At 40.1% G+C, this 22,926-nt stretch overlaps 1 protein-coding gene across 3 annotated transcripts in view; it reads left to right on the top strand.

Annotated features, from left to right (window-relative positions):
- The window catches only part of L1CAM (L1 cell adhesion molecule), a 139,068-nt gene that overhangs the window by 102,547 nt on the left and 13,595 nt on the right, over positions 1-22,926 (top strand). For 2 of the 3 annotated variants that reach the window (XM_069943016.1, XM_069943018.1), the window contains exons 3-25: positions 1,541-1,555; positions 2,365-2,473; positions 3,163-3,353; positions 5,224-5,346; positions 5,616-5,786; positions 6,275-6,386; positions 7,418-7,602; positions 8,849-8,980; positions 9,762-9,905; positions 10,108-10,219; positions 11,081-11,247; positions 11,889-12,048; positions 12,228-12,352; positions 15,837-15,938; positions 16,082-16,279; positions 16,459-16,529; positions 16,801-17,023; positions 17,653-17,768; positions 18,355-18,535; positions 18,742-18,864; positions 19,407-19,583; positions 20,844-20,963; positions 21,179-21,334. In XM_069943016.1, coding sequence (XP_069799117.1) covers positions 1,541-1,555; positions 2,365-2,473; positions 3,163-3,353; positions 5,224-5,346; positions 5,616-5,786; positions 6,275-6,386; positions 7,418-7,602; positions 8,849-8,980; positions 9,762-9,905; positions 10,108-10,219; positions 11,081-11,247; positions 11,889-12,048; positions 12,228-12,352; positions 15,837-15,938; positions 16,082-16,279; positions 16,459-16,529; positions 16,801-17,023; positions 17,653-17,768; positions 18,355-18,535; positions 18,742-18,864; positions 19,407-19,583; positions 20,844-20,963; positions 21,179-21,334 — 3,213 coding nt within the window. The remainder of the gene's footprint in view (positions 1-1,540; positions 1,556-2,364; positions 2,474-3,162; positions 3,354-5,223; positions 5,347-5,615; positions 5,787-6,274; positions 6,387-7,417; positions 7,603-8,848; positions 8,981-9,761; positions 9,906-10,107; positions 10,220-11,080; positions 11,248-11,888; positions 12,049-12,227; positions 12,353-15,836; positions 15,939-16,081; positions 16,280-16,458; positions 16,530-16,800; positions 17,024-17,652; positions 17,769-18,354; positions 18,536-18,741; positions 18,865-19,406; positions 19,584-20,843; positions 20,964-21,178; positions 21,335-22,926) is intronic. The other variant, XM_069943019.1, reaches the window with a different exon arrangement.

The following is a 22,926-nucleotide window of genomic DNA, read 5'->3' as shown; positions in this document are numbered from 1 at the left end:
TATCATTGTGAAATAAGGGATGTGTAAATTACCAACCTATGCATGGTATCCAAGGCTGACTAGCAGAATTATGAATGCAGCTCTAAAAGGGTACAAAGTTACTGAACCTTTTGCGTAGATTAATAGTAGTAGTGTACTATTATGTTGTAAGGTGAACCTCCCCATGAATTATCCCAATGTCTCTTCCCATTTTAATGATGTAATGAATAAGGTCTCCCATTTGGCAGGCTTGTACTGTAATAAAGGATAGACTTTCTGTGTGAAAACAATTACATCATTAGTGAGCATAATAGACATAGAAATCTTCCTCTTCTCCTCTCCACTCATTTGCAATTTACAAGTCTTAGTCATTCATTTTATGTTTATTAATACTAGGTATAGAATATTTAAAGGGGTTGTCCAGGATAAAACAAGTGGAGTAGCCTATTCACATAATATCCTAGGCTATCAGTTGTTTTCATTGACATTGGGCATGTGGAACATAACCTGTCCAGTACAACTATAAGAGGTGGAAATCTATAGAGCTATTGCAATACTACAACTACAACCTGCAGATACAGTGGTATATCAGCAAAACAAGGAAAATGATGCAGTGTCACATATGTTGCATGCCGGGTACTGATGCCACGTAATGAACCCTATTGGCTGGGACTGAGTCTGTCCAGTTTCTGGCATGGTGTCCTGCAATTTACTGGACATAATGTGCATTCTTTGTGCAGGATTTTTCTAAGTTTCCTAACTGAACCTTTGAAGGTGTGAACATAGCCCTAACTTTGTGTAATATTTTCTATAGATGGTAAGTGCGTAGACAGATTTGTTTGGATGTACTGTATGGCTGATGTTAACAATCCTTGTTTTTTTTAGTTGTTGACCCCAAATATTTTTGCATATATTGTTGCCCTGGTTGATCTTGTCCCCTATGCAGAGCTCTAATTTCTAAAGCAGTGTTTCTCAATCTGTGTCCTTCTATCATTCCTCCGTACGTATATAACAGTAGGTATAGGTTGGGGAACAATGCTTTTCCGGCCACATCTATTATAAAAATAAAAAAAAAGTGGTGGCCATATTGGTCCAATTATATACAGTATACTAAAGCACTATACTGGTGCCCAGTTTGCTATAAGGTCTCCTCTCTTCCATGCACATTACTGTAAATTAACTAAATCATGTCCATGTTAGAGTACAGTATGTTCACTCGATGCAATGGATCTGCGGCACAGAAGGCACAGTGTATGAACATCCCCCTACAGGGTTTTACCTTTTTGCCTATTAATCTTTCCTGTGTGGTCATTATACTGTATTCATGTATTGCAGGGATGGGGAACCTGCAGTCTTCCAGCTGTTGCAAAACTACAATTCCCATCATGCCTGGACAGCCAAAGACAACAGCTGGAGGGCCGAAGGTTCCCCATCCCTGATTATTGTATATGTACATTGTCCGCTTATTGTGCTTGCACTAACTGTATCCCTGCAATGTCTTCTAACTCTGCTTTCTTCTCCTCTCTTCCTTCATTTGGCATATGCTAACTGGAATCTGCAGATGAATTTCCAGCAAGTAAGTGACCATTTGCTCTGCACCAAGCAGAGCCTTCAATTGAGTCATAAGTAAAGTGAAAAGATTCACCTTGTTAACTTTAACCCCAACTCCCAAATCCATATAATGTTTAAAATATAGTTATAAGTATCGGTACTAGATGGGGATATAGCCCATATCAACTGCAGACCAGAATCAGCACCACTCCTATCCATGGGATGTGCTTGGTATTGCAGCTAGTCCCATTCACCTAAATGGGTATAAGCTGAAGTATGCAGCCAACTCTTTTAACCAGTTAATGTGAAAAATATCACTAAAACCTAATTATTGAGTCGGTATATGCATTCTGATAACTCCAACATTACCTCTCCTGGAGATAGTGGATTGGTGGTCCAGCTAACCATTGAGCCCCCTATCCCCTCTCTCCATAGGTGATAAGAACCTATGTTGTTGTCCCTCTCTGCAGGTACAACTCTACTAATAGACAAGCTAGAGAAGCAAACTAGTATTAACACCTTCTTTCCTGCATTGCATGAGCCTTGCCCCCCATATGTCCCCCACAACCTATAAAAAAAAGCAATAACGCCTATGACTGCTCCTGTCAGGCCTACTAAAATGATACATGTATATAGTATGAAGATGTGGACAAGAAATTGGGTCCAATGAAATAAATGCATGGACTCTGAAAACTTTTCGATCAATGTAAATATAAGCTTTAACATTAAGGTAAAAACCCCATCCATTATTAGTTCTATGAATACCCACTTAGTAATGAGGATTTTATGGTTGATCGATTTACTAAGCTTTCTATTTTTCCCTTTTTTTTCTAGCACAATTATTTCCACCCGTTTTTATCCAGCAGCCCCCCCCAAAATATGTGGTATACCCGAACGATGATATAATACTGAAATGCGAAGCGAAAGAAAACTCCAAGGCAACGTAAGAGCAAAATGAAGACTCGGTGTAATATGAAAGAATTAATATTAGGCAGAATCTAGTTCCTGATTACATATATAGCGGGAGATTTATCAAACATGGAGTAAAGTGAAACTGGCTCAGTTGCCCCTAGCAACCAATCAGATTCCTCCTTTCATTCCTCACAGATTCTTTAAAAAATGAAAGGTGGAATCTGATTGGTTGCTAGGGGCAACTGAGACAATTCTACTTTACACCATGTTTGATAAATCTCCCCCATAGTGTAGATATATATATATATATATATATATATATATATATATATATATATATATATATATTCAGCGTAGGGTTTCATTTAGGCATCTTCACAGTGTAGGGCTAGGTTCACACCAATTAAAAATGACATACGTATTTTATTATAATGGCCATGATGGTTACATAGTGTGAACCTAACCTATCCCTGCAATTGCCATTATCTCACTGCAGATGTATGTATACAGTTCCCATTGCGTTTATTACCAACTGTATGAGTCTAAATGCAGTTAGCTTCCTTTGAGGGTCCTGTATGCAGTCAGTATTGTATAACTTGTATCAAGCCATTCAAAAATTTACAATGGGCCTCTTGGATTTAATCAACCATAGGTTTACATTGCAGATATTAGATACTGATCCCCATACGGGTTGTACTCAGCACTTTCTGTCTCTTTCAGGTATACATGGTATAAGGACGGGTTACCGTTTGAGCCAAATGACACCAGGATAATACGAAAAGAGCATTCGGGGACTGTGATTATTTCCAATTCCAATGGGAACTTGAAGGAGTTCCAGGGCACGTACCGCTGCTTTGCCAGCAATGAGCTTGGCACAGCGGTGTCAAATGAGATGCGCGTTATCACAGAAGGTATGTTGAACACTAAAAATGTTTTATTTTTTTTTAAATCACAAAATTTCATCAGTTTATTCTCCAGAGCTGTTGTAATCATAAGCGGGCTTTGCAAAAGCCATGAACCTATCGCCAAACAGTGACGACTATACAGAAAGGTTTCACTGCTCACTCCTTACCCATTTATGTCGAAGTAAGGACGGCCACATGATAGGCCACATGCAACCTTTGAATAAATAGCTGGAATTTTATTTCTACTTCATCACAAAATGCCAATTTGAATCATTGTAAATGGGACGGTTCCTAGCCGTCCGGCTAATCAGAAGATCTGCAATGCAAAAATCTCTTCATTAGCATTTCTCTGCTCACAATGAGAGAAGCCGCCACCGAGCTATTAAAGGGAAGTATTCTTATGAAAAGCATGTATGACCTTCACAGGATATGTAAAGCACAGTCATCTTTTCCTTCTACCTGCTCTGGCTGTGCGCTGTTACCATGGTAATGGTTGCCTCAGTAACTATGGTGCGGATGATGTAAAGCCCTGGGTACACGCCTCAGCTCCCTGAATCCTTCTAGCCGTGTTTAAAGATTTGCAGTATGTGCAGAGTCATAGCAAGATAACCTGCTCGGTGTTTCTTTTTTTCTTTTTTTTTAATTTTGATTTTAATTTTTTAATTTTTCTTCTTTTCCATTTTCCATCTATATTATAAGATAATTATAAAATCTTGCAGTTTTCATTCTCACCGCTGGGGCTAAAACTAAGCTGAGACTTCCTGTTTTGTCTGGGGTGATCAGAGGAGGCTGCAGTAAAGTGATCTGTACAGCATTGCAGCATCATGTGACACCAGTAGATAGAGGAGACAATAGCAGCTCCCTCTGGAATGACCTCTTCAAAGGTCACAGAGCATGCTTAGTAATGTTTTACATTCATCTCAAGGGGACAGAGTCTGTCTGTTGTGGTCTATGTCCATGAGTCTTGCTGTAAAGCATGTCATTAAATGCTGTTAAGAACAGCCCAGGCAAGATGGAAGCCCCCATAACAATGTACAAAAAGTGACATAAAAGAAATTACATTTAGAAAATAGAAACACATTAGGGTAAAATAACAACTGTTAGTCTGTGACTCTAATCAGTAAAAGAAAATGTAGGTGATACATTCCCTTTAAGGCCTTTAAAGGGTCAAATGGGGACTGTTAGGGAAGCTACCTCCAGTAGGTGGCACTAAAGAGCAAGTTTTTTCCTTCTGGAAATGAGCTTCTTTGCATCCTTATTTCCCATAGAACATTACACAGCTTGTAAGACTGCATACACCAGTTTCAAGGAGACACTTTACTCCCCTAGTCTTAGATTTTTATCTGTTATAAAGATGGTGAATGTTATTTTTATATATCATAGACTGAATGTCTGCTGTGTATACAACTTTGGTTTTCCAGATCAGACTATAACTCTTCAAGGGGTTTCATAGAAATAAGTGCAGGGCCCTGTATCTCTGTAGGAAACCAGAGTTCAAGCCGTGTGCAGCACCTCCACAGGTCAAATGAAGCATTACAAGATGTCTTCTGAAATTAGTATCACACTCTTGTAATGCACAGATAAGCTGGGGCCTCCACTTAGAGGAGACACTTTTTGTGGCTTCTCTACTATAGCTTAGGAAACTCTAACAAGATAGTCAAAAGGGGTCTTTATATCTAGAGAACCCCTTTAAGCCCTGTACAAAAAGCATGCACGATGAATGAAGCAAACGTCACGATCATGTGACAGCTACTGTGCAGGACTTCTTAACATTCAGGGGTTTTTTTTACAAATTTTTGCATACTTAAAACCTTCAATTTAATGATTTCACTGAAAAATGTCTCCACATATAATGATAGAATTATGTCTTCCCCAGCTACCCCTAAATGGCAGAAAGAGACCATACGACCTGTTGAAGTTGAAGAAGGAGACTCAGTTGTGCTGCCTTGCAATCCCCCCAAAAGTGCGGTACCCCCACGGATTTTCTGGATGAACAGCAGTGAGTAATAACTTTAATTTCTTGCATAATCATCTTAGTTTCTTGGATTTATCCTTTATACCTGAAGACATTCAGTCGATAGGAAATAATATAATTTCATAATATTAGGAACTTAGTAGTCTACTAGGTCCCATAAGGGCGTTATCCAGGATAAGATAAACATACAGGTATATACCACTATTGATATCGTACACAATACCTCAAGTATCGTACACAATACCTCAAATCTTATAACTATACCTGTTATTTGTTCCTTTCTTTCGTATCAGCTTTATTACATATAATCCAGAATAATCGGGTCACTATGGGAATGAATGGGAACCTATACTTCTCTAATGTGATGGTAACAGATCACCATCCTGACTACATTTGCCATGCCCAGTTTGTCGGAGCCCGAACCATTGTGCAGAAGGAGCCAATCGATCTTAAAGTCTCACCTAGTAAGTAAAAGACTTTCTTATATTTAAAACCTGTGTGTTATGCCTGGGTTGGACCTTAAAGGGGCTTACTGAGGAGCCAAAGCCTTCGGTGCTCAGCTTCAGCTCCACTAAAAACCCTTTTAAGAATTGGTATACCGGTTAAAAAAAAGGTAGAAAGTTGATCTAGAGTTGTGTAATCAGTATTGCAGCCACTGCAATACTCCACTGGTGGTGGTTTATGTCCCTGAGAACAAAACAATGGGGGGGGGGGGGGGTAGCATTTGTTTTTGGGGCATCTTAAGAAGCACCCATACATATTAGATAGTTGATTGGCCAAAAGGGTATGGTCAGTTAAATTATTCAAAGGCTGTTCTTTTGCCTTCCAATCGATTAACTGGGTTTGTAAGTGTAAAAATTAATCGTAAAAAAAAAAAGTCTTCATTTTAACCAGCTACTGTAAAAATTATGGCATAATACTGGTAAGACTAATTTCATATGTTCCCTTGCAGCTAACTCAGTGAAGTACCGTCCACCCAAAATGTTGATGCCAGTAGGGAGCTCAAGTACTCACTTGGCCTTGAAAGGGAATTCTCTGCAGCTAGAGTGCATCTCCGAGGGACTGTAAGTTCAATTATTTGCCATATTCTAAGTTTTTCACACCTTTGTTGGAGTCCAAAATACTGAACAGAACAGGGCAGCTTGCTGGGATGTTTTTCCTGGTGGAATGCCCAACACCATGCTAGAACTTCCATTGATATCTAGCATGCAACAAATCCTCCAGTGCCGTTTTTTGTTCTATTGGTCTGATCCAATGGTGGATAGAGAAACTGTGAACTTATATACTTTACTATCAGTTCAGCAATAATCGGAGGGAAACTTAAAAGGAAACTCCAGTGGAGACATATCAGTCTCTTGCTAGGTCACTCTACATCCAGGGCTGGATATAGAAGAGATAACCGAAGCAAAATGATTCCCTTATGGCAGGTGATATCCTGGCAATATCTTAATCTCTTTTATTTGGACGTAAAGCACTCAAGACCAAAATATGAATTGTACCTACCTCCTTTATGAGTGAGAATCCTTTTTTTAGATCCTAGCACATTTTGAGCTAAGCTATATGTTGTGATTTTGTACCAGAGTAGCCATGACCTCTAGTTTTCTTTCTAAAAGACCTCTCTAAAAGAGCACCTTTTTCAAAAGACCAACCCCTTATTTAGACTGGATATTCTGTTACAGATATTCAGTTTCACTCTACATCCCGCATCCACACCCACATCCACTGGCATCTTCTTTAAAATACTACTTTTCAATGCAATTTGGATGGTTCATCACAAAAAGGTTTCATTGTATGCAAATTGTTTTGGAGAATGATGCAGTCTTTTAATATTCTTTGTTTTTTTGGACCAACTTCCCCCATATTTTGTTGAGTCTTGAATCAAAATAATATTGCTTGCCTGCAGTAATGGACTCCACCAATGGAGGTGCTGTTTCTAGGAAAATTTTCTAATCCTGCACAACCCCCAAAATATTAAGTAACTAAGTAAATATTAGCTTTTTGGGTTTGGGATAGGTCGTTCTGTATACCTAGTTTCTCGCATTCTTGTTGCCGTTCAGCTCATTTAGTGCTTCCTATATTTGTTCTCTTTGAACAGCCCTACCCCAGAGAACGAGTGGATATCTCTTACTGGAACCATGGATCCAAAACGCTTTCGATTCGATGAATTTAAGAAAGCTCTTTATATTGACAATGTCCAAGAAGAAGATGATGGAGAATATGAATGTGTTTCCAGAAACACGGAAGGTGAAGTGAGGCACACATACACGGTCAAAGTTGACGGTGAGTATTGGTCAAATATTCAGCTTTATAGAATTAAAAAGGTTGTATATATTGGACTGTTACTTCTTAAAGGGGTTATCCAGTGCTACAAAAACATGGCTACTTTCTTTCAGAGACAACACGACTCTTGTCTCCAGTTCATGTGCGATTTGCAATTAATCATTCGCTGCAATGGAACTTAGCAGCAAAATCCCGCCCAAGCTGAAGACAAGAGTGGGGCTGTCTCTGGAAGAAAGTGGCCATGTATTTGTAACGCTGGATAACCCCTTTAAGCAGAAAGATCCTTAGACGACAGACTAACATGGTGTTCCACTTCCCCTAGATATCAAGTGTAGAACCTTAAAGGAAGTGTTAAGTTTCCATTTAGCACCATTTATATCACTGAGTTGTCTTTTGTGTAATTCTGAACAATACGAAAGGTTTTTTGTAACTGCTTTCTGATCTGTTTAAGGGTCCTATTCCACGGGCCGAGGAGGGCCCGATCAACGATGTAAACGAGCGGCGATCTGCTAGATCGCCGCTCGTTTACTGGGCCTATTCCACGGCCCGATGATCGTTGAGCGAGGGCTGCAAGGACATCATTACCGATGTCCTTGCAGCCCTTGCAGCATCATACATTACCTGGCTGCAGGGCTTGTCCTCCGCTCCGTCTCCTCCCCGGGTCCCCCGCGCGCTATCTTCTGAATGGCGGTCAGCTGACAGGCCACACTCAGCCAATCACAGGCCGCAGCGGTCCCGGCCTGTGATTGGCTGAGCGCTCCGTCATCTGACCTGCCATTCAGAAGATAGAGCGCGCGGGACCCGGGGATGAAGACAGTGCGGAGTAGAAGCCCTGCAGCCAGGTAATGTATGATGCTGCTGCTGTTTCTTCTCAAATCATCGGTCGCCCGCCGCGCACTGCTATTCAACCATAGCGATGCGCGGTGGGGGAATGATGATTTTAGGTCTGGCCCTAAATGAACGATTAGCCGATGACCCGATCATCGGCTGATCGTTCTCTCTATTTCATCGAACGATAATCGGCCGAATCGGGCCAAATGGGGCCGATCCGGCCGATTATCGTTACTGTGGAATAGGGCCCTAAGTGATGAGGATACTAAGAAGACCCCCCCCCCTCCCGCCTTTCTAGTAATTCACAATAGGGCATGTTAAAGTAGGTTTTCTGAACTGGACAACTCCTTAAAGAAAAGAGGAATATTGGCGGAATATTATCTTCAATTACAATTTTACAATTGTCTTTCTTTAGCTGCTCCCTACTGGATAAACAGGCCGAAAGATGAAATCCGTAGCCCAGGAGAGCATGTTAAATTTTACTGCGAGATTGAAGGGAAACCCAAGCCGAAGATCACTTGGAAGATAAATGGACAACCAATAACAGGTATGGAGACAGCTTCTTATCATTGCTTGTGAGCACTCAAGAGGTAGTAGATATGGGCCCTGTGTTATAGACCCAACGATGTGCCAACAAATCAGCAAATGGTCATCTGTCAAATGATCACAGATTTTGACATGTTTGAAAATCCTCATTTGTTGGCCACATGTTGTCTATGTAATAAGGGACATGCAACTGAGGAATAAGGAGGGTTTATGGCCTCACGAAGGAGCCAATTATTGCACAATTACCGAGCCAGGGCCAGTTTAGTTGATTGAGGTCCACTTCAGACAGTAATCTGCCATTTAATTCATGTACCACCCTTGGGCAGTCATAAACATCAGACTATGAGATTCAGTTGACTACTGACCTGTATAGAAAACACAATTGGGAGGATGTATTGGATAAGTATCTTTCAGGTCTAGGTAGCCTACATTCATGGAAAGATACCTTATGTCCTGAGAGCAAACCAATTTTGTGGGACTCCAAAGAGCAGTTGGGTGTGCTCCAGAGTCCCAACAAAAGACAGTACATGCTTGGAACTGGACTGAACTAGTAGGCTATGTTCAACGCATTGAACTCAATGGAGCCAGCATGTGTATGCCATGTATGCCATCAGCTCAGAGTTCTGCTAGTATGTCAAAATAAACCCCAACATAAGCCTCTTATGAGATGTGAACAAAGCCTTACATCAAATAGTCCACAAACAACTGGAAAGAATAATTTATGTTGCCAGAATGGAACGGTTTGTTCTCTGTTGTCAATGAAAACTTTCTCCATTTACCAGCCGCAGATCTGGGTCCAAATCGCAAAATGGAAAGTGGAAGTTTAATACTGCAAAACCTGCAGACAAGTGACACAGCGGTGATTCAATGCGAGGCACGCAATAAGCATGGACACATACTAGAAAATGCCTATATCTATGTTGTCGGTAAGTTTTCTGACTGCAGAATGTTATACACCATTGGTGTTCTGTTCATCTAACTCAACCTGATGTTCTCCAGTTTCTGTAAACTCTTGTTCAACAGACAGATGACGAAGCATGGTGAAGAATAGACTTCTCTCATCCTATACTATAGATACAACCAGAATTTGTTGATTTATTACTTATTCTATTATTTTTCTCCTTACAGAGCTGGCCCCAGATATTCTGACTCCAGATAGGATGAACTACACCGCTGTGGAGAACACTAATGTTTTCCTGCATTGTAAATTTTTTGGTTCTCCCGCTCCAGTTGCTCACTGGTATGTACTGTATTTGGAAGCAGCTATAACCAATGCAGTATTGTACGAAAATTGTCATCATCTTTACAAGCCATCTAAATCTTTGCGATCATTTTTCACTGATCAAATGTATGTAAAACAGAGAATTAGGGCCCTATTCCACGGGACGATTATCGTTCGCATAATCGTAAACGATAAATGATCCAAATGACCGCTATTGTGAAAGATTTGAAATCGTTCACCCATTTACATGGAATGATAATCGTTACTTATAATCGTTCTTGCGGTCGTCTTCTCGTCGCTATTGCGTTCGTCACTACTGCGAACGACCAAATGACATCTTATTCAATGCGAACGATTTGCGAACGAGCAAGGATAAAAACAGGTCCAGGTCTTATTAAACGATCAACGATTTCTCATTCGATAGTTAATCGTTAACTGCTATTCAACCAAACAATTAACGTTTAGATTCGAACGACTTAACGATAATCTAAATGATAATCGCCCTGTGGAATAGGGCCCTTAGGCTTTGTTCACACCTTGGAGCTTTATTGCAGTTACTCAATGAAATGATGCAGTAACACAATGAAACTGCAATGTCTAGACTTTCTTCATTTAAAGTTGTGGACTGTGTTCTGTCCCTATGTGTCTTCCTATCCTTTTCTAGCCATGTATGGATATGAGACGTAGGGGGAAGATGTAAGGGAGGATAATTGCAGAATTAAAAATAATTTGATGGTCTATAAAAGCTGTAGACAAAAAAATTTTTATACTCAAGTCCATTTGCATAGTTTTTTTTATGGTGATTATCAGACATTATAGGTAGTCAGACTTTAGATTATATCATGGACTGGTTCTTTATCTCTAACCTTGTATCTGCAGGTATGACAGGGATTTGAGGTCAGTGGTAATGAGGGATAACATTGACATCCTCACTAATGGCAGCATGGAAATCTCAGACGTGACCAATGAAGACGAAGGAACTTACTACTGCACGGCCACAAACAGCCAGGGCAACATGACCATCTCTGCATTTTTAGAAGTCAGAAGTAAGTTTGAGATGGAAACTATGACTGTGAATGTTAGTTGGCACCTTTGTGTTGCCAGCTATGGACTCTCATGACTAGAGATGAGTGAATCGCCCATCTAAACGAAGTTAAGCGCTTTGTTTGATCAGCAGCCGTCTGCCTTTTTACCCTGTTCCTCTCTCTGTCGCTCCTCCCCACGTGCCGGAAAAAACTGGATTCAGTCTAAGAAACTTCTCCTAGTTTCCCAGGACTGGATTTAGCTTTTCCCAACACCCAGGGTGGAGCGGCAGGGAGTGGAACAGAGTTTAAAAGCACGTGGCTGATAAGCCGCTGACCGATCAATCGAAAGGCTTGGCTTCGTTTAGACGGGCGATTCACTCATCTCATGATTGGTAAGGTAATCTCATGATTGGTAAGAGATAAATGTAGAGACATAGGGGGAGATTTATCAAAGGGTGCAAAATATACACTAGTCTAAGCTGCCCACAGCAACCAATCACAGCTCTGCTTTCATTTTACCATACCTAAATGCTGAGCTGTAATTGGTTGCTATGAGCAGTTTACACCAGTCTCTACAGTCTGGTACAGTCTCTAAAAAAATTAAAATTTGCATAGCTTTGGAATCTCTTATTTGTCAAGCTTTTATTGTCTTCTTTTCACAGATGCTACTTGGATACAAATTCCACCAGAAACCCAGCGAGTGAGAAAGGGAGGAAAGGCAACTTTTGAGTGTAAACCAGTATTTGACGTCAGGATGGAGATGAATAATGTGGAATGGAAGAAGGACGGCATGGACATTACAGAGGATGATGACAATGACAAGTATGAGAGACATTGATAAGGTCATGTCATGATGCCATGACTCTTTACCACTAATCCCCATTGTGGCTCATATAGGCTGAGAAATGAACGTTAATGGATATGGCTCTAGTGGCTATCTAGTAGAGTGAAACTGGTCTGAGCTGCCACTGCTGCTATTGAGTTTAATTATGTCTTTGCAGGTACTTTATTGAAGACTTCTCTCTGAGTATAGCCAATGTACAAGAGGATGACCAGGGGATATATACGTGTGTGGGTCGTAGTGAACTGGATTCAGTAGAGAAAAATGCAGTTCTTGTGATGATTGGTTAGTATACAGAGTAAGGGTATGCAAGCCTTTACTCCAAGTCCTTCACCAGTATCATCTTCTAACATATCTCTAAGGATTTGCAAAGGATGTGCGTTGGTATTTGCTGTCCGTTCAACTTATAGTCACTGTAATCTTGTATGGTGCATTCACAGGTCCGTCCAAGCATAATAAAAAATAAAAATAAAAAATAGGGTTGTACCCTCTTTTAATATTATTGAGCTAAAAATAACCCCACAATACACAAATGTTTTTTAGTGCAATTCTACATTAATCTGTAGAAACACCAGATTCTCAGTACGACTGAACCACATGTACATAAGGCTTCAGAACTAGAGAAATAAATGAGATCAGTCAATCTCACCCAACATTTTGTTCCTTCAGTTGTGGTTTTATGTAGAGATATACAGCAGGTTGCGACCATCCAGGAATCTTAGTTAATTACTCTCCCTATCACACCCTCAGAGTAAAATGATATGTCGCTACCCCTTCTCTCACAGGGGCTGTCGGGGTAATTGCCCTAAAAGGGGCAACCCTGTCCTAAAAAAGGGCTCAATGTTTCTGGTGTCCGTATACCTCCACCATTATACCATGTTTCTTATGTCAGTATACTTCGACCATTACACCATGTTTCTTATTTCTGTTTACTTTGACCATTACACCACGTTACTTATGTCCATATACTTCCACCATTATTCCATGTTTCTTATGTCAGTATACTTCCACCTAGGGATGGTCTGAACCCGCCGAGGTTCGGATGAACCCAACCGCTCGGCATCGGATTCCCACTGTCTGCCCGCTCCGTGCAGCGGGCGGATCCAGCGGGAGGACCGCCTGGAAAAATGGCATACAGCCATTTTTCCAGGCGGTCCTACCGCTGGATCCGCCCGCTGCACGAAGCGGGCAGACGGCGGGAATCATTACCGAGGGTTCGGGTGCGTACGAACCCGAACCGAACTCGGTTCGGACCATCCCTACTTCCACCATTATACCATGTTTCTAATGTCCATATACTTCCACCATATACCATGTTTCTTATGTCAGTATACTTCCATCTTTATACCATGTTTCTTATGTCCATATATTTCCACCATTATACCATATTTCTTATGTCTATATGCTTCCACCATTATACCATGTTTCTTATGTCAGTATACTTCCACCATTATACCATGTTTCTTATGTCAGTATACGTCCACCATTATACCATGTTTCTTATGTCAATATACTTCCACCATTATACCATGTTTCTTATGTCAGTATACATCCACCATTATACCATGCTTTTTATGTCCATATATTTCCACCATTATACCATGTTTCTTATGTCAGTATACGTCCACCATTATACCATGTTTCTTATGTCAGTATATTTCCACCATTATACCATGTTTCTTATGTCAGTTACTTCCACCATTATACCATGTTTCTTATGTCAGTATACTTCCAGCATTATACCATGTTTCTTATGTCAGTATACTTCCAGCATTATACCATGTTTCTTATGTCAGTATACTTCCACCATTATACCATGCTTCTTATGTCCATATATTTCTACCATTATACCATGTTTCTTATGTCAGTATACTTCCACCATTATACCATGCTTCTTATGTCCATATATTTCCACCATTATACCATGTTTCTTATGTCAGTATACGTCCACCATTATACCATGTTTCTTATATCAGTATACTTCCACCATTATACCATGCTTCTTATGTCCATATATTTTCACCATTATACCATGTTTCTTTTGTCAGTATACTTCCACCATTATACCATGTTTCTTATGTCAGTATACTTCCACCATTATACCATGCTTCTTATGTCCATATATTTTCACCATTATACCATGTTTCTTATGTCAGTATACTTCCACCATTATACCATGCTTCTTATGTCCATATATTTTCACCATTATACCATGTTTCTTTTGTCAGTATACTTCCAGCATTATACCATGTTTTTCATGCCAGTATAGCTTCATACACATTACAAAACAGCAGGTTCAGCTGACTTAATTTATATAGCTAGCCATTCTTCATAAGTCTTTGCATCCCAGCTCTTTCCTAAATACTTTTTTGCTATCATATTACACTGGAGCCTTGGATTACGAACATAATTTGTTCCGGGACCATGCTTGTAATCCAAGTCACTCTTAAACCAAATTTCCCCATAAGAAATCATTGAAATGTAGACAATTGGTTCCCCACCCCAAAAATAATTTTTTATTCTGAATAACATGTAAAACTAATGAAACAAACATTAAGAAACAGCATAATATGTGATATAAGTTACTGTATAGTATAGCAATCAGCATGTGGAGTATAATGTATAGTAAGTGCATAAACCTGAAAAATACAACAACAGTTTGTAGATACAGGATGGAGCTGCAGATCCCCATAATGCAGTAGTGTAGTACAACAGGCTAGAATAGAAAAGCAGGGCTGCTGTCAGAGGTCTGTGTGGTCACATGACAGCAATGGAGAAGGGGCATGTGTGCAGCATGGACCAATCAGGAAGTTAGAATCACAGAGCTGTGCAGGAGGACAGTGATAGAAAATTTTCTATACAGCAGTGTAAATGGCAGAGTGTAAGTGTAGGCGCATTATATAGCAGCAGTAAATATAGCTGAGTGTGAGTGCTGGCTCACTATAGCAGTAATGAAGAGAATTGGAAACACAAGGGCTGACAGAGACTGCAGGGAGCATGAAGGAATGAGCAGGGCATATGTGGGCACATAAATGCAGTGCTCTCTGTCCGCGGAGAAATGGGTTACAGCTATGAAGAGATTACCTCCACAGTCCTGTCCCCTGATGTAAGCCCCAGACTGAAGTGCATCTGTTATGGTTTTGAAGGTGAGGGAGGTTTCCTGGGTCAGAGTACACAGCTGGAGACCCTGCTATGCAGAGCATTCTGCTCCCCCACTCACCCTCCCACCCAGTACAGGGAGCTCTTAAACCAAAGCAATGCTCTTAAACTAAGTCACAATTTTGAATAACTGTGAGCTTTTCTTGCAAAACGCTCTTAATCCAAGTTACTCTTAGATCGCGGTACCACTTTATTTTGACATGTAGCCATACCGCCTCAAAATTCAACCTCTGAGTTGTACAATACCATTATCAGCAACCAAAGAAGAGTATGGAGCAATACTATACCATGCTGAGGCTTATGAGATGTAACAGAAAAAAAGAGTATCCTGATCTGGGGGATGCCATCTTATACAAGTTTCTCCCTTCTAGAGACAGAGATAATATCTGTTCCTTATATAGTTACTGATGTATGGTGGTGCAAAGAACATGTGCCTCCCTCCAGGTTTTGTGCACATGGTTCAGCTGCAGAAGGTTTTAGCTTCATCACAGCTTCACATTTGATATTATTGTGGATACTAAAATAAATTACAAATTATTTAGAAATAAAATCCAATCTGCCTTTAAATGTTTCCTACTTAATAAGTTTCTTATCTATTAATATTATCCAGATCTTCCAGAACCTGCCTATGACTTGGAGCTTTCAGACCCTCAAGACACAAGTGTCGTCCTCACCTGGACTCCAGGAGGAGACAATAACAGCCCCATTGATGGTAAAATCCACTAATAAAACTTGTCGTTGTGCAGACCAGTTCCTTACCATTGTCTTTGATAAATAATAGTATAAAAGTATGAACTTATTGGAACAATTGTGCTGTTTTTAGCCGGTAACCTCACACTCATTTGTGTAATCTAGAGTTCATCATAGAGTTTGAAGAAGATATGTTTGAGCCCGGAACATGGCATGAACTAACCCGGGTGGATGGAGATGTGAACACAGCCCAGCTGACTCTCTCTCCCTATGTCAACTACCAGTTCCGAGTTATTGCTGTGAATGAGCTAGGACCAAGCAATGGAAGCAAAGCTTCGGATCGTATTAAGACCCCCGAAGCAGGTGATAAAGAAGTGAGAGGAACCAGGAAAAATTACAAAAAGAAAAGAAAAAGAATAATTTTGTATTATTGTCAAATTGCCACTATGACCCAAATGTTCACTTCTATGGTAACACAATATGGTAATGATTACATGATTATGGTAATTGTTAAAAATGTTGTGTCTGCTATTTCACTGCAGCTCCAGCAAGGAATCCATCTGATGTCCGAGGTGAAGGCACACAGCCAAGCAACATGAAGATCACGTGGAAGGTAAATTAGTACATTGGACCTGTAAGATGGTGAAATTGTATGTCCTAGCTGGACTTAAAGGGGTTATCCCAGGATTATAACTTATCACAGGGTGGGTGATGAGTATGTGATTGGTAGGGGGCTCACCAAGAGGACTTCCATGTGAATGGAGTGGTGATCAAGTGACTTGCTATGGGAAAACCAATCACAGTGCAAATAGCAAAGGGTACTAAAGACCTACATGTATGTGATCTATAAGTTATATATGTGACTAAATATCTTTATTTTATAGGCTATGAAAGGAATTGATTGGAATGGGCCTGGATTTGGATACATTGTAAAGTGGAGACGGCAGGGTCAGAATGAGGAATGGAAGGAAAAGACTGTGGAAGAGAATTTTATGTTTGTGAATGACACCAAAACATTTGTACCCTATGACATCAAAGTCCAGTCTGTGAATGTCCATGGCAAGGGTCCAGAGCCTAAAGCTGTTACCGGTTACTCAGGGGAAGATAGTAAGTATCCATGTACCGTGTAAAATAGAGGCAATGACTACAATATACAAAACACTGATAAGTAAAAACACACATTACAGTGAAGGCCCCCATACACATTAGTCAAAAGTTGTCCAAACCCACTGACTCCAAAGTGTATGTCAGCCACCCGCCTCTCCCCTATCAGATGGTGTCAGATTAGAGTCCTTGTCTTCATTCTTCAAAGTAAATTCCAGAGGATTGGTGAAGCACAAGAAAAGCCTTGGAGTCAAGAGTGTGTATGAGGCAAAGCAATGGTTTTATGTGGAGTGGAAGATGTGTTTGGAGAATAGTGCCAAGCTGCCCAGGGGACCCAGGCTGTAGAGGTCTTTTCATGCTGATGCCTATGTTCTGACCACCCACAGGAGAGACAAGTGGAGAAAGAGGGTGGCAAAGGGTTGAAAGGAGAGGTGAATGAGAGAAATAGCAGTTGCAGATGAGTTAGAAAGATAATAGTGTGGGATGTTTCTACTACAAATCATTATGTTTCAACATGATTTTGACTTAAATATCTCCTAGTTGGACACATGGAAAGAGACAAGTCCTCTAACATTTTCTAACTTTTTTCAGTCTTCCATAATATGTTAATAACATTTCTACTTTCTTTGTAGTTCCCACCATTATCCCAGAAAATATAGGATTAGAGGCCCTGAACGACAGTAGCATCAAAGTGGCATGGTTACCAGTACAGCCAGAGGGTCTAAATGGCAGACTAAAAGGACTTGTGGTAAGTTTAACAATAAGGGAAAACCAAGCTTCACCCTATTGTTGCAACCTCCTATTAACTTTACCTTAGCGGTATGGTTTCCAGTAAACCTAACCTTCATCTAATGAATATTAGAACTCCATTTTTGGACTTTTTTTTTAATACTCAATATACAGTCATTATTCAAATAGTAGTACCTTAGCTGTTTCTTTCTATATTAAAATTCTTGGAGTCCTCTGTTGGTTTCCTTCATGTGATCTCATTGTGACCCCATGGAAATGACATGTGTTTCTGTGCTTTCAATCTCAGCGAGTAGAATCTCTTTAATGATGCTGCATGGACTGTTCCACGCAAGCTCTCCTGAGGAGGGAGACAGAAACCCCTATTAGGGGGCGGGTTGTCTATTGGATGTGACACACTGACACACTGAGGACTATCATCATAGCTTCAGGGTCAGAAATGGTGCCACTATCCTATCTAGAGTGCTTTGTGCACAGTATTGGGGAAAAAAACCCTCTAAGCATGAATACTATACTGTACTATAATAGTGTCCTGTGTGAAGCTGTTTCTTTATCCTATATAATTTACACTTATTATGCTCCAATAGGTACAATATATAGCTCAAAATGAAAAGCACAAAAAACAGTTCACCGCTCATGGAAATGTTACCCACACAATCATTTATGACCTGAAGCCTTTCACCAACTATTCTGTGACAGTCCATGTGCTCAACGGGAAAGGAATGGGCAAAGGAAGTGAGACGCAAACAATTCGGACTGAGGAGGGAGGTATGAGCACCGACGTGGAATATAACATGTATATGATACAGACCCTATTACATGAGTGCTTATTGGCCATAATGCTGCTGGAATGTATACAAGATGGTACCACTTTTGTGACTCTTGGGGGATTTATTTTAATGAATGTCATTTCTATCCTTACCATTATTATTCAGTATAGCATCTGAATTCTCAATTTTACCCTTTTTTTTCAGTTCCATCACCACCCACTGGTGTGCGAATCGAACGTCTTTCTGAAACCTCTTTGGCGCTATTCTGGGGGCCGCCTATGCATCCCAATGGAATTATAACAGGCTATAAAATTTCTCACCATCTGGGTAAGTTCTTCCCATTTTGGTGCTCACTATGTCACTTCATACATACTTAAAGGGCATTTCCAGTCATAATTGATATTAAAATCAATGGTCTGAATCCCTGATGTCCCTAAGAAGTAACTCAACTAGACATGACCCCTATCTGTCACTTAATGGCAGACAGTTAATACTGCTATTAGAGACTCTGCAATTTTTACCCCAGCAAAGCTGCCTCTGCTCTGCTACTTTATAGCCCCTTTACTATAAGAGCAATCGCATTGTTCAGCTTGCAAGCAGCTAATTGTTTCCCAGAGACATTGCCATAAGCTATTATATAATAATATTAATTAATAATATTTTTAATTCAGGTTGAAATAACATTATCATCAACCTGAAATTTGAATTTTTTTTATACCCCCTTCCCCCTTCCCCCCATTAGTTGTGTACTCCTGCTGTCCTATCATTCTCCAATGTACGGTAGTCTCCTTTTACATTAGTAATAGACATTGTCAACGTTTAAAATGGTATTTTGTTACCTACTTGCAAATCCTTCTGTCTCCTCACAGTAAGCAAGGATAACACTGACTCATTTCTGCTGCAAACAATCAATGACCCGGCTCAGCAGAATTGGACATTCCACAACATGAGCACTAAGGACACTTATAAATTCTATGTGTATGCCAAGAACTCTGCAAGAGAAAGTCTACCTGCTGAGATAGTGGGCAGCACAATGAAGGAGCCAGGTGAGAAAGAAGGAGGTCTTTGGGAATGTCAAGTACAGTACATCTCCTCTATAAATACATAGAGTACTTACAGGGACTGATGGATTAACAAAAACTTCTCTGTATAGCTACTTTGCCTGATTTTTCTTTCTTTCTTATTCCTGTCTACTCGTCTACTCTCCTTACCTCAGTACTTTTCTGTTATTTTCATCTCTTCTCTATTCTCTTAGACTTTATTCTTGTCTCCTTCTTCTCTTCGCTCATCATTTCTCTTTTCCTCTTATTATTCTTCTACTCTTTCTTCTCTTTTTTGCTCATCTTATCACTTCTCCCCTCCTTACTCATCTCTCTTCTCCATTACTCTCTTTTCCTCATCTCCTTGCTTTGCTTATCTATTATCTTACTCATCTTCTTTCTTCTCATTGCCCCTTCATTATTTTTCTATGTTTTCTCCTCTTTTCACTTTCTCAGATTGTCTTGTTTTCTCCTCTCTTTTATCTCATCATTGTTCCTCTCCTCTATACTCCTTCTCTTCTCTATTCTTCTTCTCTTCTCCCCTACCTCTGATCCTCTCTCTACCCCTCTCCTTCATCTCCTTTCTTCTCATCTCATCACCCTTCCTCTTCTCTTTTCCCTCTTCTCCATTATTCTCTTGTCCGTTTCTCTCTCTATTGTTCTCCACTCTAGCAGGCCATATGGTAAGATATCACGGACACATAGGGATGGCTATACATCTTTGTTCTTTTGAAAGAAAAGGGAAAACATCAAGCACTTCTGATAATCTAAAATTCTTCTATAATTCTCCCTATTCATGACCCAATTCTTTACCTGATCTTTATATCAGGCAGATTAATGGTGCATTCACACAGACAGATTTATCTGACAGATCTTTGAAGCCAAAGCCAGTAACAGACTATAAACAGGGATCAGGTCATAAAGGAAAGACTGGGATCTATCCTCTTTTCAAATCCATTACTGGTTTTGGCTTTCATAATCTGTCAGATAAATCTCTCTGTGTTAACGCACCCTTAGAGCTGCTCATGCTAGGTTTTACTGGTGCCTATAATTGACATGGCCCAAAAACCTATTGTTATTATGGGCTGGTTCCACCACTTGTCACTACACATCTTATGATGTGGCCCAATTGACTTACTCTAAAAACAGCACCTAATGTATTTTAACTAAATGTATGATGTGTGATAAGGCCATTATCAGCTTCTATTGCAGCTTTAGTGATTTGAGTCCACCTGGTTTACTTATTATTTTTTGTTTTGTTTTTAGAATTTCCGCCAGTTCTGAACATTTCCCTTACAGCAACATCCAAATGCATCACCTTAAAATGGAGACCATTGGAGAGGCAGAGAAATGTGGAACTTAGGGTAGAAATTAAGAAGAACAGCAGTAAGTTAACGTGACTATATATCTATTCAGCTTGACTATGAACACTGACATCACTCTAAAGGGTTAATGTAACAAAACCAGGCAGGTTTATCCAATTCTTTTGGAAGTCCTTGTATTCTTTAATGAAGTAATGGAGTCTGTTTGTTTCTGTGATTTCATGGCTGGCTGTTTTTCTGATTTCATCAGGCAAGTAATAACACTTTTTCTCATTTCAGGTGATTCATGGAAGCAATATGATGTCAACGCTTCTGACGCTGAATTCAAAATTGCTGAACTGCAACCTGGTGAAAATTATTTTGTCCGTCTTTTGGCATTAAATCAGACCCATTATCAGGAATTTTGGGGAATCAAGACTGAAACATCGACATCAGGTAGGAGACAAAGCCTAATGCAAAGCAAGTACTAATTCATGTGTTTATTACCATGACCATATCCAATATCAGCACGAGCTACATGTCTACTCATCACACATAGTTTATATATAAGTATTAATTACCAGTCTTGACTTCCCATTAACCTTCCTCGTTTCCCCTACAATCCCCAAAACATAAGAATTAGCATAGCATTCCTGTAGCACTTCCTTTTCTGAATAACTAACATACACTACCGTTCAAAAGTTTGGGGTCACATTGAAATGTCCTTATTTTTTAAGGAAAATCACTGTACTTTTCAATAAAGATAACTTTAAACTAGTCCTAACTTTAAAGAAATACACTCTATACATTGCTAATGTGGTAAATGACTATTCTAGCTGCAAATCTCTGGTTTTTGGTGCAATATCTACATAGGTGTATAGAGGCCGATTTCCAGCAACTATCACTCCAGTGTTCTAATGGTACAATGTGTTTGCTCATTGGCTCAGAAGACTAATTGATGATTAGAAAACCCTTGTGCAATCATGTTCACTTATCTGAAAACAGTCTAGCTAGTTACAGAAGCTACAAAACTGACCTTCCTTTGAGCAGATTGAGTTTCTGGAGCATCACATTTGTGGGGTCAATTAAACGCTCAAAATGGCCAGAAAAAGAGAACTTTCATCTGAAACTCGATAGTCTATTCTTGTTCTTAGAAATGAAGGCTATTCCATGCGAGAAATTGCTAAGAAATTGAAGATTTCCTACAACGGTGTGTACTACTCCCTTCAGAGGACAGCACAAACAGGCTCTAACCAGAGTAGAAAAAGAAGTGGGAGGCCGCCTAGCACAAATAAGCAAGAAGATAAGCACATTAGAGTCTCTAGTATAAGAAAAAGACACCTCACAGGTCCCCAACCGGCATCTTCATTAAATAGTACCCGCAAAACACCAGTGTCAACATCTACAGTGAAGAGACGACTGCGGGATTTTGGGCTTCGGGGCAGAGTGGCAAAGAAAAAGCCATATCTGAGACTGGCCAATAAAAGAAAAAGATTAAGATGGACAAAAGAACACAGACATTGGACAGAGGAAGACAGGAAAAAAGTGTTGTGGACAGATGAATCCAAGTTTGAGGTGTTTGGATCACAAAGAAGAATGTTTGTGAGACGCAGAACAAATAAAAAGATGCTGGAAGAATGCCTGACGCCATCTGTTAAGCATGGTGGAGGTAATGTGATGGTCTGGGGTTGCTTTGGTGCTGGTAAGGTGGGAGATTTGTACAGGGTAAAAGGGATTCTGAATAAGGAAGGCTATCACTCAATTTTGCAACGCCATGCCATAGCCAGTGGACAGCGCTTGATTGGAGCCAATTTCATCCTACAACAGGACAATGACCCTAAACACACCTCCAAATTGTGCAAGAACTATTTACAGCAGAAGCAGGCAGCTGGTATTCTATCATAGGTAATGGAGTGGCCAGCGCAGTCACCAGATCTGAACCCCATTGAGCTGTTGTGGGAGCAGCTTGACCGTATGGTACGCCAGAAGTGCCCATCCAACCAATCCAACTTGTGGGAGCTGCTTCTAGAAGCGTGGGGTGCAATTTC

The sequence above is a fragment of the Dendropsophus ebraccatus genome, chromosome 10 (assembly GCF_027789765.1).
Source record: "Dendropsophus ebraccatus isolate aDenEbr1 chromosome 10, aDenEbr1.pat, whole genome shotgun sequence".
Classification (NCBI taxonomy): Eukaryota; Metazoa; Chordata; class Amphibia; order Anura; family Hylidae; genus Dendropsophus; species Dendropsophus ebraccatus.
The sequence above is the reverse complement of the archived record's forward strand: the minus strand, read 5'-3'. Positions and strand labels throughout refer to the sequence as shown.